General features: G+C 44.1%; 5 protein-coding genes across 9 annotated transcripts in view; 3 read left to right on the forward strand and 2 right to left on the reverse strand.

The window, feature by feature from the left end:
• Positions 1 to 4,096, forward strand: part of LOC105560750 (rab11 family-interacting protein 4) — a 32,742-nt gene extending 28,646 nt beyond the window's left edge. For all 3 annotated transcript variants that reach the window (XM_012010124.1, XM_012010126.1, XM_012010125.1), the window contains 5 exons: positions 770 to 934; positions 1,517 to 1,886; positions 2,068 to 2,213; positions 2,318 to 2,362; positions 2,450 to 4,096. In XM_012010124.1, coding sequence (XP_011865514.1) covers positions 770 to 934; positions 1,517 to 1,886; positions 2,068 to 2,213; positions 2,318 to 2,362; positions 2,450 to 2,572 — 849 coding nt within the window. In that variant the 3' untranslated portion in view covers positions 2,573 to 4,096. The remainder of the gene's footprint in view (positions 1 to 769; positions 935 to 1,516; positions 1,887 to 2,067; positions 2,214 to 2,317; positions 2,363 to 2,449) is intronic.
• A 794-nt stretch (positions 4,097 to 4,890) lies between these two features.
• LOC105560752 (USP6 N-terminal-like protein) lies at positions 4,891 to 14,105 on the forward strand. Its single transcript, XM_012010129.1, has 8 exons — positions 4,891 to 5,186; positions 5,427 to 5,663; positions 5,886 to 6,209; positions 6,297 to 6,484; positions 6,801 to 6,961; positions 7,238 to 7,558; positions 8,076 to 8,211; positions 9,297 to 14,105. The coding sequence occupies exons 2-8, from the start codon at positions 5,512 to 5,514 to the stop codon at positions 9,737 to 9,739; spliced, it is 1,725 nt and encodes a 574-aa protein (XP_011865519.1). The 5' UTR covers positions 4,891 to 5,186; positions 5,427 to 5,511; the 3' UTR covers positions 9,740 to 14,105.
• On the reverse strand, positions 13,583 to 17,406 carry LOC105560751 (mitochondrial carrier homolog 2-like). 2 transcript variants are annotated; one of them, XM_012010128.1, is made up of 10 exons: positions 17,201 to 17,406; positions 16,760 to 17,136; positions 16,553 to 16,680; positions 16,391 to 16,475; positions 15,425 to 15,593; positions 15,236 to 15,367; positions 14,742 to 14,928; positions 14,540 to 14,607; positions 14,143 to 14,347; positions 13,583 to 14,045 (listed from the first exon to the last, which is right to left on the reverse strand). In XM_012010128.1, exons 2-9 carry the CDS (start codon positions 16,767 to 16,769, stop codon positions 14,155 to 14,157), a joined length of 972 nt encoding a protein of 323 aa, XP_011865518.1. In that variant the 5' UTR covers positions 16,770 to 17,136; positions 17,201 to 17,406; the 3' UTR covers positions 13,583 to 14,045; positions 14,143 to 14,154. The 2 variants fall into 2 exon arrangements, with proteins under 2 accessions (XP_011865518.1, XP_011865517.1); XM_012010127.1 differs by having other exon boundaries at positions 13,583 to 14,347.
• A 630-nt stretch (positions 17,407 to 18,036) lies between these two features.
• Positions 18,037 to 18,498, forward strand: LOC105560755 (NADH dehydrogenase [ubiquinone] 1 beta subcomplex subunit 1). Its single transcript, XM_012010132.1, has one exon. It carries the CDS (start codon positions 18,115 to 18,117, stop codon positions 18,307 to 18,309), a length of 195 nt encoding a protein of 64 aa, XP_011865522.1. The 5' UTR covers positions 18,037 to 18,114; the 3' UTR covers positions 18,310 to 18,498.
• Positions 18,499 to 18,588: 90 nt separating this feature from the next.
• LOC105560753 (trichohyalin-like) overlaps positions 18,589 to 19,956 on the reverse strand; it is an 8,485-nt gene continuing 7,117 nt past the window's right edge. For both annotated transcript variants that reach the window (XM_012010131.1, XM_012010130.1), the window contains one exon: positions 18,589 to 19,956. In XM_012010131.1, the coding sequence (XP_011865521.1) occupies positions 19,098 to 19,956 (859 nt within the window). In that variant the 3' untranslated portion in view covers positions 18,589 to 19,097.

Here is a 19,956-nt window from a genome sequence, read left to right on the forward strand (position 1 = left end):
GGGACTTAGGGTTTAAATCTCTATTGTAGACTGGGACTAAGTCCCAGTCTACAATAGAGATTTAAGCCCTAAGCCTTAAGAAATTGACTAATCACAGTCGCGCATTCTACTCATACTTGACCGTGATTGGCCAATTTCTTAAAGCTTAGGGCTTAAATCATCTATTGTAGACTGGGACTAAGGGCCTGAACAGAATGGCTGATTTATAGTCTTAAGACAGCCTTAAGGCAACGTTTTAAACCCTTTCCGAGTCGAAGTTTTGGTACTATTTTGACACTTGTAAGGATAATTTACACCTACTTAGCTGATCTATGCACCCACATAGACCAGCAATAACCTACTTTGATGACGTTATATTTTTGTACTCCTCCCTTGAATCTCTAATTCTAAAAATTTACTTTAGCCCCTACTTAAAATGACCTACTTTAATGCTGAATTGGCGAAAGCAGAAATTTCCGACGCTAGTAGTTTTAAAGTAGGAGTAAATTCTGTACTTGCAGTTCGACCTCTTTTACTGTCATGTAATAGAATTAAAGATTCAACATAGGGCAAAAATTGACTGTGACATTCTTGTATTGTAATTTGCCGCATACCAACAAGTTTATCATTTCATTGGACAATACTGATAAAATGAGGATGTGTTTATAACAGTTGAGATATTTTTATTTATATCGCGGTTATAGATTAGCCACCACTTATTCTGGAGTTTCTTGAGCGCGATTATCTCGGTGTGTTTCATGAAACACTAAGCTCCTTTTAAATGCCACAGGTTCAGATGATTCAAGAGCAAATGGATGCCTTAGCGGACACTAAGTCGGTCGGCGAGGAGAGGTACGCGCGGGCGAAACAGGAAAATGCAATGTTGGAGGCGCGCATATTGATACTCGAGGAATCAGCCAAAGATGCGGAAACGAGGGCCGGAGAGAAGCTTCACGTGAGTAGCTCGATGTAAATCGGCTAAAACTATTGATAATGAAACAATCTAGCGGAAAACAAGTGCAAGTTTGTAATCTATAACGTTCATTGAAAGTATAAATCATTTTGTATAAATGTGTTATATACATTTGTGCACGTAACAAAGGGAGTAATACGTCTTTTACTTTTATAAGATATAAGATGACACTTGTATTTCAAATTCCACGTCAAAAATGATTGGAGAATTTTGTTTCTATCTTAATTTTCTATGATAAGGTGCTTTATGTAGAGGAACGTCCTTTATTATGAGATAGCGGAGTTTGTAATAAATTAATAGACATCACCTGTTGGTTCCACCGTGAATTTATTGGCCTTGGAGTGAAATCTGTTTAGTGGAAGATTGGTCGTTGAATCGTGTAATCGTTGCGAAAAAAGATTTGTGGTTGAATGTGGACGTTGAAAACCTACTATCTCACATTAAAATCTCATCTAATAATAGAGGACTTTCCTCCGTGTTTCTTAACGTAAAGTTTTCGTTCGTGGATCCTCTTTCTAGTCGCCGTAAGATTATCATGTTTTATTAAAAAGTTTTTCTTTCTAGGACGAGCAGCGGAGATTTCGAGAAGCGAAGGAACGCGTGGAACGCGAGTGTAACCTGCAGCTGGAGAACTATAACACCAAGCTAAAGTCGGCGGAGACGGAGAGCACCGGTTTGCGGGAGGAGATTGTGCGAATACGCGACCAGCTCAACAAAATAAGCGAGGATAAGACGCGGCTCGAGAACGATCTTCGGGAGGCTAGGAGGGAAGCGGACGCCGCGCGCGAAAGTGAACGTTATGCGATAAGCCGAACTAACGAGGCTCATCACATGCTCGACGCCATGAGAGAGGAACTTTCGTTACGGAGCGAGGATCAGCAGAGGCTCGAGGAACTGGTGCAGCAGGTGGCTCAACTTCAAGCTCGTAACAAAAGTACGTTCATTGTTGTACCGCGGAACTGTCGACCGGATGTCGCCGACTTCCGTTCGCTTCCTGAATACTCGGCATTCTTATCGTATAAAAGGCTGCATTTCAACTGACTGAAATTATTATGCAAAATTATTCTCGAGAATAAACCTTGCTTTAATCCCAAACTCTAACGTTACGTTTGCAGGCTTGGAAGAATCTCGGGACGAACTGCAAGCTGCCGTGGCGTTGCAGGCAGGTCGTGAACTTTTAATGCTGAATCCTTGTAACAATAACGCCGAGAAAGGTCCTAGTCTCGCTGTGGAATTGTTAGCCGGCATGAATCCAGACCAGGTATTTTTTTAAGATACGTCGACTGGCGGTGACCTATCAAGCGAACGGAGCGAACGTAAACGAACTGATATTAACACCGAGTTCTTTTCCTTTTTGCCTTGCAGATAGACGGCCAAGAGGAGTTCAGCGAACCGTGCACAATGGCTGAAGTACGTATTAAAGTTAATCTAGAATTTTGCGATCGCAATGTCCAACAGCTTTGAGAGCCTGATTAATTTTTCCGTATTATGTTACAGTTAAAACAAGCCCTGAAAGAACAGCAAGAAGTGAACACGCAATTGAGAACGTACATCGATGGCATACTGCTGAACATCGTGGAAAATTATCCGCAATTGTTAGAAGTGAAGCAAACGCACTGAAACATAGCGCGCATAATGTATCATTAGATCCTGTTCGAATACTTTCGAGGTAGTTGTACGTTAACTTTCTTCGTTTGAATCGAGGAAGATCGGGGTTGCCTAGAGCTTGGCCGACGTTTATTCTGTACATATAAATATTTTAGAATATTCAAATTCTTCGCAAAAGCGCACTTGAAGGTCAATTTTAACGGAAAGCAAGCTTCGAGACGACAGCTCCCGAACAGGGCGAAACTCTAAGAGACGATCAGAGGAAGCTTTGCGGAAAAAGAGTCCCAACTTGGAACGTTTTTCCAAGCTTCTTTTGGAGACTCTTACGATTCCCCTGTCATCCAAGAACAAAATCCGTATCCGATTGTTCGATCTCTAGGCAGCAACCGTCTCCGTACAGCTAGAAACGACGCTACCGTAGTCGCAACGTGTTGTGCAACGATGCAAAAGGGAGAATACGCGGCTGGTGTCGTCTCTTTGAGACACGCGTCGCACCATCCGCGGATGTTTGAGCCGTTTTTTCCACTGCCGTCAAGTTTCGTCGCGCCAGTATTATCCGGCAGGATGGTGAGCGAATCTCGATTGCGCCTCTTGGACTCTCCGCACGTCGCCGGCTGGCCTACGCGCTTTCGGTACACGCGAGATCGTTGAGGTGCTCGTGTACGTTAACGATCGGTGTACGATTTACGTTATCTAATTGAACCTGTACATATATGTACGCGCGTTCGCGTGCTGTTATGCGACAACGGAGATGACGTGACTGCACGATGTGTCGCGAAAAACTGTGATGCGTTAGAGTACCTTTTAATTGAAAATCTGTGTCTCAGCGACACGCGCCTACGATCCTACGGGCGGGCCACCTTGTACTCTAGATCTTTATACCGAAAGCTAGTAAAATTGCAATTAAACGATATTATATTTTGATACTCGTCGTTTCGCCTCCTTTCCCGCTCTCCGCAAGCTAGCGACCCTTGCCATCGGCTTTCGCCGTCCCAGCTCGAGTGTGTATCTCCTATCGGAACGTATCTTTCTGACAACTTGTGAACGATTTCGAATTGGGAATCTCGAAAGACGAGCGTACCAAGCGTTTTGTTACTTCTTCTCGGTATAAGGGTGATTTAAAATTCTCCATACACAAGAAATAGTTTTGTAAATAACTTTGTACACTTGCTGCAAGACCACGATTGTGCTGTCTCCACTAAGCGAGGATTTTGTGAGGAGAATTTTCAACAAGAAAATGCACCACGTCGTATTCATGCGTGCCGGTTGAATCGGCGGCCTCCGGATTCCTAGATTGCTCTTCGAGATCTTTGAGACTTTAGCTCGCTTAATTTTCAGCCGCTTGAAAATAATGGTGTTCATACCAGGAGAAGATACAAAAACACATTTGATAAAGGGCAATTGTGCACATAACACCAAGTGTTAATCAACGAGTGCGGAGAGGCGCGTTCGCGTTTTCAAAGCGATCGCAATTGCGTGGAGCATGCGAAAGAATGATATTTGTTAAAAAGATGAATAAAGACAGTTTGTTAAAAAGATGACTTATGTTTCTTACGAAAATCTTCTCATCACCTTATACATTAGAGTAACTATTTTTCAAGAATCGGAAGAGTTCGAGCACAAGAATTAACAAAATCGTGAAAGACTTCTTTTCACATTTAGTAGAGGGTCCCCTATTATGAGATAAGTTTCTAACATGATTTCTGTAAAATTAATAGGCATCGTTCGGTTCCCCCATAAATTTTTATTGCCCTTGGAGCGATATCTGTTTAGTTGAAAATCCATTTGTCAGACATGCGTGTCGTCGTTGAGAAAAAAAGACCCGTGAAATTGGATGGGGCGTTCTTCTAAATCCTTGCTTTCTGTTACTTTATCTTGGATTTTCTTGGAACTCTTTTAATTTCGAACGCATGTTCTGGCCGCCGAATACCGCGCGGGAGTCCGAACGGCCGACTTCCGGTTTCCCATCTCTCGATTAACGGGCAACGGCGAAAGCGTGCGGCAAAAGCGGGTGGTTGCACAAGTACAGTCTGTTAAGTAAGAGCGTGCACAGGTTAATCTGTTAAAAAAAATGCATCCACGACAAAGGTTCCCTCTATCGGCTCACAAAAGGCTAGAACGATATTTCAAAGCCAACTGTCATTTATGCCGTGCACGCTCTTACTTAACTGACTGTAAATAAATACACGGTTAATGCGCGCGCATAATATCGGGCCTCAAAGCGCGGCTACTGCTCTCTCTATCGCCTCTCCGCGTTTTCCGTTTCAGCGGCGGTTTCCTTTTGGTATTGGCGGACCGCCGACCTAACCTAGCATAGCCCAATCCGCGCCGCGAGGGCGCGCTGGGCTCGCGAAGTCGCGAGATTCGTGAGAGGGGGGGCCGCCCGCTGGCTCTGGTGTCTACGTCGAGGAGAAGTACAGGCGAGCGGCCGAGGAGTTCAAATGTTGTGTCGCGTGCACCGCCTGCGCCTGGCCAGCGAGGAAGCGGACAGATCCATTTCGCGCCAACCGGCCGCGCGTCGAGCTTAGCCGCGACGGGCCCGCCAGTCGTGCGTGCGCGCCGATGTGACGGTCCAACGGCGAAATCTGTTACGTTCCGGGCGGCGCGGGACGCCGAGGAGATACATGTAATCCCCCGCGCGCACGCATTCCTACCTGCCGCCACTCGCGGGCCCGCTCTCTCGCGTCCCGCGGGCGGGCTCTTTCGCAGACGACCTGATAGAGGTCCGATTCAAGTCGCCCTGGAGTCGCTACGCGTTGTTGACGGGGTCCGATCCGGGCACCGGTGGCGGAGGTTCCTCTCCCCCCTCCCCCCCCAGGTCGTATTAGCCCGCGCGCCGCTCACGACGCTCTTCTCTCCTTCGCAGATGAAGCTGCCTGGCTGGACGCTGGTAGAGAGGCTCGCTAACGAGACGGCATGCTTGTAAGAGTCGCCGCGCACCGTCACGTGGGATGAATGAGGAAGAATTGTTGAAACGGTCTGCCGCAGAGCGCGATAGGATTTTCAGTTGCTATGATCGCGGACGGGAGGGCGCCGAGATTGATCCCTGGGAGGATCCCGCCTACGAAGTTTATCACGCTACAGATAGATATGGATTCATACAGTACGCATGTGCATTTTTATTATTGTACACGATATATGTATATATGTAGGCTGCGTTTGGAGAGAGATGCTATTAGCGCTGAAAGCACCAGTCTATCTTTATCACTCACTATATCGAACAAAGATAGAAGACGTTCTTAGCGCCAAAGGTGCATTCCCCGAACGCACCTGTAATCTCGTGTTCAATCGTCCGAGATAACCGAGCCTCTGTCTCCCGTTGCAGCGATAAGAGATTACCACAGAAGCCGGATACGTACGAGGTCAAGTTGCAGCACGTGGAGATGGAGAGACTGAAGAAATGGGAGAAGATGACGAAGCAGTGGGACGGTGCCTCGACCAAGGAGAAGCTGCGCCGTAGAATATACAAAGGGATCCCTGACAGATTTCGCGGTCAAGTATGGACCCTGCTTCTGGGGATAAAGAACCTGAAGAGGGAGCAGGCGGGCAAGTACGAGGAGATGCTGCAGCTGGCTCGCCAGTGGTCCACGGAGATACGGCAGATCGACGCCGACGTCGCCAGACAATACAGAGATCATATTAACTATAGGTGCGACACCGCGCGAAAACTATACGTTCTCGTCTCGCTTCTGAGGGAAAAGTTTGACAAACGTGACCGTGGTCTTTTTTTTTTCAGAGAGAGATATAGCATAAAACAAAAGTCCATGTTTTACGTACTGGCCGCCTACAGTATGTACAACATGGAGGTAGGATATTGCCAAGGAATGTCTGTGCTAGCCGGTCTGCTGTTGCTTTACATGAACGAGGAAGACGCTTTCTGGGGCCTTTCTGTGTTGCTTGCCGATCAAAAATACAGCATGCACGGTTGGACTTCTTCCATATTAACATCATTCTTTAGCGATACATTTTTTTAATGACTTATTGCGTTTTCTTAAAAAAAACAAAAGTTAAAAGAATTAAGTTGCATCGTCCATAGATTCCTGAATATGACAGAGTAGAAAATGTCATTGAAGAAAAAATCTATTTGATGTGGGTGTCACTGCATAAATTTATCATATGAATGGAAAAAAAACAGCACAATGCAGGCTCCAAATGTTAAAGGTCGATCATATTTACGAGCCTCTGGACGGTACTGGTATTTATCGGTATATTCAAGTCCTATGTACGTTGCGCTTTACAGGCTTCTACGTCGATGGATTTCCAAAATTAAACCGCTTCATAGAGCACCATGACAAGATAATGAACAAATTTTTGCCCAAGCTGAAGCGGAAGATGGACAAATGCGGCTGCGATTCCATACTCTATGCGTTGAAGTGGTTCTTCGTTGTCTTTCAGGAGAGAGTAGGTTTTCTTCTTTCTAGATTAAAGCCTAATCGACATTGTAGATCAGGCTTCGTGCTCCATTCTATTGCCACTCTTTTTCTCTTTTAATTTCTCGTGAAACTTTGCAGCGCTTGAACTTATTTTACATATTCAAATAGTCTTGCTGACAATTTTACACGTCGAGTACAGTTTATAGGAAGCATTAAGGAACTTTTGCCACACGTAAAGATATGTGTCTTGTACAATATTATTGAATATGATTAAATATTGGCGATATTAATCTGCGCTTTGTAGACTCCCGTCAGTCTCGGTCTTCGTATTTGGGACATATTTCTGTTGGACGGCGACCGTATCTTACCGGCAATGGCGTACACCGTGATGAAGTTGCATAAGCGCTACCTGCTACCGATGGAGAGTCTCGATGAATTCTGTAACTACCTGCAGATTAAGCTGGAGAAGGATTTTTCCTTCGACGACGACGCCGTGATAAATTCGATGGAGCGCAATATGGAAGAGTTAAAGCGTGCCAAATTAGATTACCCGGGTGCCCCGTTGCCGCACGAACTGCCCCGTTACCCGTTTGGCACTTTCCAGGAACCCACTTTTACCAGCAAGGTATTGCCAGAGCACCACATTTTCGCTCTATAGCGGCAGATAGACGTCAGAAATGTATTTTTGTCAATAGATGTGATAGCAAACGATGTAATGGGGCGCGTATAAGATGTTGCAGACGATTTTTTTATTATTATAATAGAAATTCTAACACGCGCTTGTATGTTTTGCGGACATTTACAAGCAAAATTTATTACGTCCCCTATTTATCTGGTAAATTAAGTGTTACTTCCTTTAAAGCAGGACGTTTCATAACGGAGAGTTTTATTTTAATCCAATCAATAACTGCGCGTCCCGTTATTTTTGTTAAGGAAAAATTTAACGCCAAGTATCGCATTGAGATGCGGATGTGTTGACTTTACAATACCGCTGATCGTTACGTTTTAATATATCGCATTACGATACGGCTATTTCTTACGATAGATTTTACGACGTGAGATTGACACGTGATGTAACAGAAGGAATATTGTTTCGATGATTTTACTACGCTGCGATGATATGCTCTCATTACGTTCTTCAGGTTGGAAGGCGAAACGAAGAGTTTAGCGAAGCTCAGCATGTAATGCGAGAGTCCGTGGCGCAGCGCAGGGACATGGCGCTGATTGACGACGGCAGGGAGAGTACGACCCCCGTCGAGCCGACCAGTGGCCTTGGCGGTGAGTTTAGAGATAGCCGCGACACGTTACACGGTAATAGCACGGACAGTACCTCGCGCCTCGAGCGCGGCAGCGAGTCCGACGACGAGGACGACGGCGATTCAAACGTGCGGATAACGGTTATCTACAACACTAGACTGTGAGCGGAACGTGGTGCTTCGTCGCGACTGATAAATCGCGGCGCGAAAAACAAATTTTGCTCAATACGATCTTGCAAGACGTCGAATGTAGTTTGTAGAGAGCTTTTTCTTTCCAGAAGGAAGCCTTCGCCACGATATTAAAGCGTGACAAATATGTTTTGTAAGAATAGCACGTAATCGTACAAAATGATTTATATACGACAGTATATAATTCTGTATAGGAAGGGTATTAATATAGGATATTTTTCTATAATATATTTAAGTATTATAGGCGGTTAATCTGCGCCGTCGCTTCTGGTAGATCAGTGACAAGTAGTTGGAAGGAAAGATCTTAATATATATTAATTAAAAAAATATTATGTTTCCCCCGCACAGATGCATTTTTTTCAGGGATGCGCTACACTCAGAAGATAAATTTGTTGATAAATCTCTTTATGATTATTCTTTTCATCTTTTCGTATATGTTTATGCTTAATAAACGTGTCGAAATTAACAAAAAGCCAAGTCTTATATGATTTAACACAACACACTCTATCCATGTATGCGAAGCAAAAGATCCCGCACCATTAGGACCACTTCTAACACGATTAATATTATTCGTCCTGTTCGATCTCATTGTTCATTTTATATCAAGTTTTCCTGGCGTACATTATAATATGAACAAATAAAAGACTTTGCTTGCAGTCATTGAGTTACTGTGAAGCATCCTTAATGCGATCCTCAGTACTTTTTATCTTTCGTCAGTGCTTTGCATCATATTCAATAACGCTGCCTCGCCGGAAAGACTAAATCATTTAACAAGTTGACATTCGTTCGCATTATTGCCTAATTGGCAAATAAAGCTCTTGCCATCTCACGATTAATATATAAATTTACATAATGCGAATTGGTCCGTTTGTGAATTTCCGTCACAATTTCAATCTCTAACGAAGACTGTGTTCGCAGGCAGCAAATTCTCCTTCGATCCGAGCATCGACGAGGGCGCGTCCCCCAACGGCTCTCGTCGGTCGTTAGCCGAGACGTCGGTGACGTCCACAGCTGATTTGTCGGTGTTCAGCTCGGCGACACGTTCCCAGGCCCTAGACAACAGCCTGGACACCCAGAGCAATATCTCGAACGCGAGCTCGGGCAGCGGCGGCCTACCGACGCCGCGGGCTACACCGCACCAGCCCAGCCCGGATGTGGTGCGAATCTACGTGCCGTACACGTCGCCCACGTACACGTCGTCGGCGGTGGCCTCCTACAAGGACGACCTGCCGCGCACACTGCCCCGCTCCCTGGATACCAACAAGATCCGCATTCGCGTCGACCCGGATCAGACGCCCATTGTCGAAAACCTCAAGCCGTTCACGCTGGAGAGCCCGGAGGTCGAGCTGGATTTGAAGTGAACCGGTCGAGCTACACGCGAGCGTGAAGTCGTAAATGGCCGACGTACGTACGGTAGTTTTGGCGTCCTGGAAGTCGCGCGTTCCTGGCCAAGAGAATGGCAATACCATGACGTTAAAGGCATCCGCTCAAAAGACCTCTTTTGTTTTTCTTTTAAGTGGTTGATCGGTTATTGGATATTAGAACCGCCGAATGCAATTAGTACACTTTAATTCTTGGCGGTACATTCAACATATTTTCTGTTGCCCCTCTTGGAAAGCAAAATAGCTAGTTCAAGTTTCTGTCGAGTGTATATGTCAAAGATTTGTTATTAGAGACAAAACATCCGCACGAGTCTTGAGATATTCTCAAGAAAAAAATGCGCGACTTCTGGTATACCCTGTATATCCTGCAACATCTTGCGCGTATGCAACAGAAGGCACGACAAATACGACAGCTATTGTTTAAATCTCAAGAGATCTCTTTATAGAAAGCGTCAATTGATGAATTAAGAATTTAGAAATGAGAGAAAAATTAACGCGATGTACCCCGTCTCTAGAACGTAATCTTAAACACTTATCAACTACGATATAATCTTTGATATTCGTTAATTCTTATAAATTGCATTTCGATTTAAAACTGTTGTAAAGTTGTAAGATTCAATTGTCTCTCGATTTTAGAGAGCACCTATAAGAAAAGATCGACAATTACATTCCACAACTTACGAAGGTTCAAAGAAATTGGAGGTATAAATGTTTCAATAAAAAAAAAAAAATGTTAAGCGGGACTTGTAATGCTTCAATTTACGAAGATTGAAATGAACGAAATATTGTCGCTGCACTTTGGCCTAATTTACGTTTCATGAATGCGTTGCACGTTTTATATAGTATTTTTCCATAGACACAGTAGGAATAAACGGGGCAACGCATCCTTGAGCTGATGCCGACGAATAATGAGAGTGCGACAGAACAGGAAGTATAATCTTTATGTCTTCGTACAGTATCACAATTTTAAGGCTCCCTGTTGCAGTTATTCTTAATGACAAAGCGAGACAAAAGCGATAAATGACATTGAGAATTCTCACATCTTGAAATGAAAGGATATTTTGATAAATAAACTTGAGATCAATATTATCATCTATGATCGAAGATGCACAGCTTGCCCGATCTTGTCGAATTGGCACGAAGACAAGCGGAGCGTTCATATACTTTTTGTTATATCGTACTGTCCACAGTTCGTTGGCGTAATGTTTTTATAGGAAGAGATAGACGATACTTCGTTTCTTCCTATTATGTCCGTGGTTCTCTCTTGTATTTATCACGCAGTCTTATTTACAGTTATTTCGTTTTGGTTCCTACGAGGAAAAAAGAACTCTGCTACACAGTATATTGAATCGTTATTAAGAATTAAGGGTAGAAAATCCCGCTGTATATAATAATAAGGCAAAGATGTACCTAGAGGCAAATTCATTTTTTTACATAACTACTGTAAAGAATTGAGTTCCGTTAGATATACATATATAATCGATAATATAAATCTCGTTAAGCTCTAATATAACCGAATTTTGTAACGTAGCTATAATAAGAAAATAGATTTGTCTCTGGATGTGATGCGTTTCGCTACTAAAACTTCTGGTCAGGATTACGCCGTGATTTCGTTTTGTTCTTTAAATTTAATAGAGTATAAACTTGCCGATGACTATTTATCTGCCGGGCAGCCGTAAGCTGGTAAACGAATTTATTAACGCACTTCCCGATGGTGTACGATGTACCGCTTATTTATGCGCTCACGAGCCAATTGTATCTGCCTGGTCCTCGAGAGGAAAAACTACTCATACTATTAAGTATTATACTGCCTTGGTATTGTCTCTTTAAGTTTTAAGTTGTTTGTTTTCTCTCTCTTTCTCGCATCTTCTCATAGTTTCTTTTCTCGCAATTCGTATGTTGTAAGAAAGATACTTTTGTACATACGCATAATATATATTTAAAGAACGAAATGAAAGGAAGGAAGAAGACTTTATGTCACAAGACGAATGAAACTCCTCGGATGTAGTCGAGTTCGAGCTCTTCGTCGTAGAATGTGAATACTGAACAGTTTGTGCTGCACCGAAAGTATTTGTATTATTTGTTTGCGAAGCATCGCGTTTTGGATGTGCGCACCCTTTGCTTTCGACTTCGCCGAACATTCCCGAAAACGCGCGCCGTATTCCTCGATGTACATAGCCTCGCGGATAGAGAGCCTAAAAGAGAAAGTTGTTCCCCATGCGTAACTCGGACTCGGCAAACAATCGATTGTTATACCTAATAATGATAGCGTAAGAGAAGCGATGTTGGTTAAATAAATATTAAATGTTGATCGTCCGGATCTTTATCGTGTTACGCAACAACAGGTTGATAGAATTAAAATGATCTATCATAAGTTCCTCTCCGATTATTTCTGACGCGATTCGGAACAGTTGTAACAACGATGGCCTTACATTTCCGATTAGTTCGGCGAGAAAATGATTTCTCTCGATTGCGCGACAGCGAAACATTGCTACGCAAATTAATTCAGATACAGATTCCGCTTATTGTGCTTCTCAAGTTGGATCGTCTCGTAGAGACTAGCTTTCGTTGACGGTGTAAAGTATAACGATGGAATACCTTGCTATGACACAATGTTGTTAATAAAGAACTAGCGAGAGAATTGTTAAACAGAATAGATATAGCGCTGATCGGTGTTGCAACGCGTTCACGTAACTTGCTTGAGAAAATCAAACTCGACATAGCCAACCGAGTCACTAAAGAGGGAGACGTATTAAGTAAGAGACTTTACAAAGGCGCACGGGAATTGTTATACACTGATCGACCGGTGATTGTGGCCGACAATGCTGATAATGCTTAGCGCGTAGTTACAAATCTCGAACAACGCGCGTTTCTCATTAATTACCTACATCTTATCCGGTAGAATTGTATAGATAAATTTGATAACTGGTGTTACACAGTACGAAAAATACTCTATCGACGAGACACGCGGTGGTCCCTGTCATGTGCAACGATTTTTGTTTCGCGTTATCCAAGCATAATTTAGTTCTTAAGAGGCGATTGTCCGTGGAAACGACGATCAGCCGTCACTGCATTTATCCGATCGTGAGAGCGAGAACGCAATTACTTTATTATTAGATCACGAATGCGAACTTTACTCGAGTTTAGGAGTAATTTCGAGCGTCCCCGGCTTCAATAGATTTAATTAGAAATTTAAGCGCGTAAATGAATTACGATTATAAATACAGCATGTCCAGAAGCTATTCTCCGCCTCTCAACAGAACTTTTCCTTTAGCAAATTGCTCCGAATTGTTCTCGGTGAAAATGTAACGGGGAAAGCTAATTTCAATTGCATTTCACGGCTGTGTAAAAAATTCGCGTAATTTTCGGCGTCAGCTGGGACAATTTCACTAAATTTCGTACGGTCTCCCGTCGTCGAGAGGCGACGCGGCACGATCGCGACGTTGCGAGACGCGCTGTATATATTCTCTGTTCATTATTCACATTCGACTGGCTACTTTTGTACAGGCGCAATATAGTCCGTACGTAATGCCTGAGGAAGAACAAGTGTGTACAAACACTATCGAGACCATTAGCGCGAGTGGATATTTTTTTTATACGTGTTAATGGCGGGAGATGTAGCTTAGGCTCTCGCGCGTTATTTTTCTCCTTATAGGATAGCGTATACATATTATATATAGGATGATGTTTATAATCCGACGAATGCAATACTCATCGAAATCTTACCAATTACCGACGAGGGGGGAGGGGGGGGCTGCACTAAGTCGATTAATTGTCGAAACAATAAAGTCTAATTGTCAACATAGCAAATATACATCTCGCTTCTTCCAGCATCACTTCTTTTATTGCGCAACTGGTGTTCTGTTCCAATTTGTTTATCTTTATTTACAAGCACTTTTGCATACCTGATCTGAAGGTGCAGGATCGATCGAGATGATATGTCGTACCTTCTCAAACAAGTGTATTGAATTCATCACGAGATGACTAATAAATGACGCCTATCAATCTCGAACATCGAGGAATGATTTATCCAATGATTGTCGAGTTCCTCGTTGGGAAATATCGCATTTAATTGCAATTAATTGTAACTGCGTTTTATTACAATTAACCGAACCATCTCGATGGATTTCTGAATTGGTATGTCTTCCGTTTTCGTTATTTTTAATATAACAGCTCGATCTTCTAAGAAATGTTTAATGCGCGGAACTCTTGCTTGATTCTAGAGAAATTCGTTGCAGCCAAACTTTCTTTTTCCTTTTCCTTTGTATATAGCTACATGTGTACACTGTATAAATAAAACGTCAAATGGGCATGACTGTCGGTCGACACTCATTTGGTTTATAACAAACTTATTTGGCTTACAACAGACTTGTCTGGCTTACTTGGGATGTCCATTAAGAGCTGGGCTGATAAAAATTATCGCCCATAATCGGTATCAGCTTGCCGTTCAGCAGCATTTGCGGCCCGGTGTAGTAACGCCACAGCAGGCTGCTGCCTCTCTTCAGCTGGTTGTGAGCTGACAGATGGGACCAGCAACGCAGCCAGTTGTCGTAGATCGGCATGTGCGGTGGAAGACCAGCTACCAACCTTTAACAGAATTCATGAACGAATTAATCTTTCCGCGATTCGTAATTCGACGCTCAATCTTGTGCGCACGTCGTTTTTAACGTCAAACATAATTACGTCTATTATTTTTACGTACGCGATGGAAACAGATTTTAGGATGAGATACGGAAAGTAAAAATTACATCGCTCCTCGATGTACAAGATTCCACTTACCCACAATCATTTACTGCCATGCAGTGCGACACCACTAGGAACGGGTACATGACAGTCGTAGCTACAAACTGTATAAATGTTTCGTTTGAAAAAGTATACATTGCGCACAAAATATTTAATGCATTTGTTCCGAGACACATGGTGCAAATACCATTGCGTATCGGATAACATTTTCTTTAGAACACAATGGAGTCGTGCTTACTTTCATGGTCGAGGAAGTGTATGGTTTCATCGCCGGCTCCTGTATGACATAATTATTTATGGCATATGTGGAGATACCGGTTAGAACTATAACCGCAGCACTTCCTATAACACGTGGGATCAATCCTGCGTAATATCCCAGGATCCCATTCTCCCTGTAGATCTCCAGGAACGAGCCGAATAGACTACTAATTATGAAAATGTAATAATAAGTAAAGTTTCGTTGCGGCGACGATCAGCCCAGAGGAGAACGCAAATTTAGAATTAGATCTTGAAAACTACATTCAAAATTGTCTCTTTAAAAGATGACAAAGATGAACGCAGTGTACAAGCCTCTTTCTTAATTTTTATAAGTTACAAACGCAAAGTTCTCAAAATTTCTTTAAACTTTCCTCAGTATTATTTTCCTGTCTTCCTAGATCACATTTTAATTGAAACAGATTCGTCCCTTCTCCTCCGGGCGGCTAGGATATTTATGTTGTACACTTGCGATACCTATATCTTGTTTCTCCGCCCACAAATTGCGCCATCATCCTCAACGAAATGACTTCCAGAGGATGGCTAACTATGATCGCGACTGTTCTACTGATTACATCCTTGATAATCTCATTCATGCACCGTTTACGTCTGCAAACGTGAGAAGTTATACATTCGCATTTCTTCCTTCTTCCCTGCAATACGCACCTCACACTCTCGTCCTCGTCCTCTTCATTTTCGTTCCGCTCCACCGAATTGGGCTGGAGATACTCCAAAGTTTTGTCACACGCTATCGTGCTAACAGTGTAGGAACACACCTTGGGTATCAAGCCCCTGTAGCAGCCCGTAAGGCCGTCCACGTTCTTTATGTGCTTGACTGCAAAGCATAATGTAGCGTTAGAACAAAAGTCAGAACAATCGTCCGCAGGTTTCGAATCGACGTAACATAATCAGGGCGTCCAGCAAACTCAATGAACAATATTCCCAAATTTCTTCGGGTTTTCCAGAAGCCGGAATTAATTTCTCCCCGACCGTTTAGTGTAACCTTTTTTCGAGACGCATAATTTGCGTACAATCTGTATGGTAAATCAAGTAAATGACGAAGTCCTCGAAATATTTTTCTCGGGAAACAAAAGTCCGGAATTTCAAATGGTAAAAATTTAAATTAAAGCAACTATACCATCTATGTATAATTGTGTAACAGGAACGAACGTTACAAACCATTCAAACCATTTGTGATACCGTACGTAATCATATATGATGTTTTCGTTTTGCTTAACTGCATTTTGTTTTCAACTTACTTAGACAGTACTGTTTAGAAATTCATCTTTTTTTCTAGTTTTGTCTCAGTTGAACGCATTGAAATAAAATAACACAACGACGAAAATATAAATTACCGACCACGCTAATAAATAAATTGATGTTTAGCAAAATTAGTGTACCGAGAGCCAATGTAAAGTTTACTTTCTAAAAACTAAATTATTCACAGAAAATGTGAAACGATGTAAAAAATCCAGATAAATTGTAACATTTCCTGACTTTTCCCCGACATTTTCAGATTTCCCTGGACCACTGGACACCCTGATAATTACAAACAATTATTAAGTGAATCTCCTTTTCCCATTCAGAATTGAATACTTATTACAGACATTCAACAGACGAGGCGAGACTTACTGTACGTGAAGGCATTGGGTAACTTTAGCGCTGGCTTTCCGAACAACGTTACAGTTGGTTTCGGCGGAATAGGCTCATATCCGATCTACGTAACAAGACAAATATGTTTCCATGATTGTCATTTCGCGACAATTCCATTAGCGTCAAGCACCGGTCTCTTACCTGAATCAGAACCTTGGCGTACTCGATGGGATACGAGATCGCGTTTATCAGAATGCGACCGGCTATGTCCGACCACAGGATCTCCGTCTCCCTCACCCTCGGTGGCGAGTGCCTCGACTTTCTCTTATCTGCGGAGAAGACGCATATGGATTACGTAAAGTCAATCGGGAGCTCATTCGCAAGTACTCGCGTCTCGTGGAGACGCACCGGTTCTCATTGTTTAAGGTCACAAGTTGTTATCACAGGGCAGACTCCTCGTCTTTCGGGCCACCTGGTCTCTCGCGAAGCTCCCCTCCTGAGCCGGTGACAGACAGAGCCGTCTGACTTCCTTGGCAATCGGGATCAGCGTCGCCGCGACACTTCCATTTGCTTCCGATCACAGAGCGCCGAGTGTCCTTCGCGCCGGCATCACGGTGCCCGTCTACCTGCGGTGCTCTCTTTCTTTCTCGCTCTCTCGCTCTCCGCTCCGGGTGCAAGGTCGCGTCTGACGTCGGCGAGCAGATAAGCGTTCGGAGAATTATCTCGCGCGCGTCTGCCCCATCGAGGACGTCGTCGCGTCGCAGGGATCGATCGCCGTCCGCGTCCTGAAATCACGATCGCATCAGGTTACGTCCCGACGTCGCTCGACAATCGCGGACTCTACCTCACCTTCGAGGTTATTCCTTCTCCTCGGCGCCTGATTATCCGCAGCCGCGACCCCCCACTGCCCTCCGACCGAACAACTGAAGCCTCTGAACTTGTCTATCTCTTCTCTCCTCCTCTCTAACTTGCTCTCCCACCACTCGCAACTGCTGGCTGCGTACTCCTAACCTCTCACCGGGGCGACCGAAAGCCGATCCTCGGGCCGCGCGAAGGTAAACGCGTGGCGTGCCTTTTCTACTCTTCTTGCCCTCCTTCGCGACTCGATATCGGGACGTTCCCGCGATTCCAGTCTCCGCCACGGTCGGTTCTGTTCACTCGGGATTTTACGGGGATTCGAACTGGCGCTCCCGCGAGGGATGACAGAAGCAGCGACGAGTTCTCTCTCGATACTCTCGACTCGCCTGACGTGCGTTACGTAACGAGCGAGGTGACCTAACCTCCGCGAGGTCGGCCGACCGATGCGGTTTGCAGACCGTAAGCTTCCTCTTTTTTCATTTTGAACCCTGTCCCCGATCGAAGGACAATTTCGCCGCGAACCTGCGCGCGTCAACCGTAAGCGGGTCTCGTTGATTTCGACCTGTCCGCCGCGTTTCGTCACGCCACTTCCGCTCACGTTGATCGTTATTTCGTTCAAACGGTGTTTAGGAAAGCGCGATCTGCCTCGGTCATTTCCCGATCCTCTTGGAGGCTTCTGACCGCGGGGACCATCTTTCACTTCCCGTCCGATACGAGAATTGTTGTGTCAATTTTCCAGTTTGATGGAGGCTTCCGGTGTCAAGAGCATCTGGATCCCGATCAAGCGAAACCTCGTCAGCGTGTTGTTCCCCACGTTCGCGGTGCTCGCGATCTACGCGGACCTGAGGCACACGGCTCGCTGGAAGCGCCAACAGCTCGCCGAGCAGCAGGACAAGTGAGACAGCATGGCGGGCCTGTCGCACAGGCACATCTGGAAGGTGTACTGGACGCTCCTCTTGCCCTTCACCGGCTTCATGATCGGCCACAAGATAGACAAGATGGAAACGGAGAGGATGACGATGTTCAGGGACAAGTCGGCGTTGTACGGTAGAGAGCTCAAGCCCGGGGAACCACCTTCCTGGCCGTACGGCTGGCTCTAGCTCTATTTTAATCGTTACACGTCGTTACGTCTTAAGTAATCGTAGAATCAATTAGTCCTGGTTTAAGCTGACGAATAAATACGTCTGAATGAGGACCGCAGGGGTCGCAAAGATATCTCGGTAACATGCACAGTGTAGCTTCAACTGTAAACGTCGCAATCTGCTCAAGAATATATGTTCAGGATCGTATACTCTGTCTTTTTATTGGTAACAATGCAATATAATTTGATACATATATATATAATTATATATTTAATCTCTTTATATATATAATTATATAATTAATACATAAATATAATTGCGACATGTATCTGTAGCTTCATGATCACTGCGAGGACTTCACAATGATTAGGCAGTACATACAGAATTACCCTGTTAACATAATGAAATCAATGTATATACAAACTTACAACTCACATTAAATTTACATTATACTAAATTGAGATCGTCGCATCGTCCGAAGATTCTTGTCAAACTCGGAAACGATAAGCGTAGAACCAGTCCTCGTGTTATCACCCAACAGACTCGCTCTAGACCAGGCATGGCCAACCTCTTTCGAGTCGCATTCTAAATTTTCAAGCTCTTCGCGGGCCCGAAACAGTCTTAAAAATATTAAAATTTGTTCCTTATTCTAAGAAGAAATACTAAAACTGGTTTTAATGTTAAATTAAAGCTAGCTTTAGGGTCTTTTCCATCCTTAATTTTTTATTTTTAAGACTGTCGCGGATCGTAGATCGGCCATGTCTGTTCTAGACGCTACCGTATTTATCAATAGTATCATAAATGCTCTAACGAAATAGGAAGAATTTTTTCGACTTTTTAGGCTTCGCCAAAGTCTCCACGGTGGAGTGCGTATTGCACACGGCGTTCTCCTTGTTCTCAGTAAACTGCTTGGTCGCTATATCGTACACCAGACGTTTGTTTTGCTGCAATTCGTTCATCTCGCTGGCCCAGGACACCGGCCTCTCCTTGTAAACGCTGGCCAAACTTTGACGATGGCTACTTTTCTCGCCAATTTCTATGTCGAGATACGAGGACAGCTTCTCTTGAGAGTTACATTCTGTCGAACTTCCGGCCGGAACGCAATCCACGAGCCCGTAATTCTGGAATCTCGTCTCCTTCTTCTGCAAGGCGCATATATTATCGCTGACTTTACGGAAGATTTTGTCCTCTTCGATCAGGTGCTCAGGCATCTCGACTACTTGCTGCAGCTTCCCCGCGGTATCCTTGTGCCTGGTCCTTCGCTCGCTCGCCGATCTCGTGAATGCGTGCGGCTTTTTGTAAAGCGCCGGATTAAACCACACCGACGTTCGCACGTCCTGCGAGTCCACGCTAGCGGCTGACAACGTCGAGTTCATGTCGTCACGATTTATCATAGGTCGCTCTTTGTACTTTATGCTAGCATATGAGTGACTCCTCGAAGATTTCCTCGACGATGCGCCTGAACGGATCGGATACGTTGTTTTACTTCTATTATATTCTTCCTTCCTCTCACATGGATTGGTGATGTGTGCGGTAGGCGCGAGAAGGTGAGGATTGTTTGGAATCTCAGCCTTTTTCGGAATCTCTACTTTTCTCGGGTCCTCTTCTCTCCTTGGAACCTCTTCCCTCTTCGAAACATCTTCTTTCTTCGTCACGACAGGTTGA

Source organism: Vollenhovia emeryi, unplaced genomic scaffold (genome assembly GCF_000949405.1).
Source record: "Vollenhovia emeryi isolate VEMERY1.0 unplaced genomic scaffold, V.emery_V1.0 DF939222.1, whole genome shotgun sequence".
NCBI lineage: Eukaryota > Metazoa > Arthropoda > Insecta > Hymenoptera > Formicidae > Vollenhovia > Vollenhovia emeryi.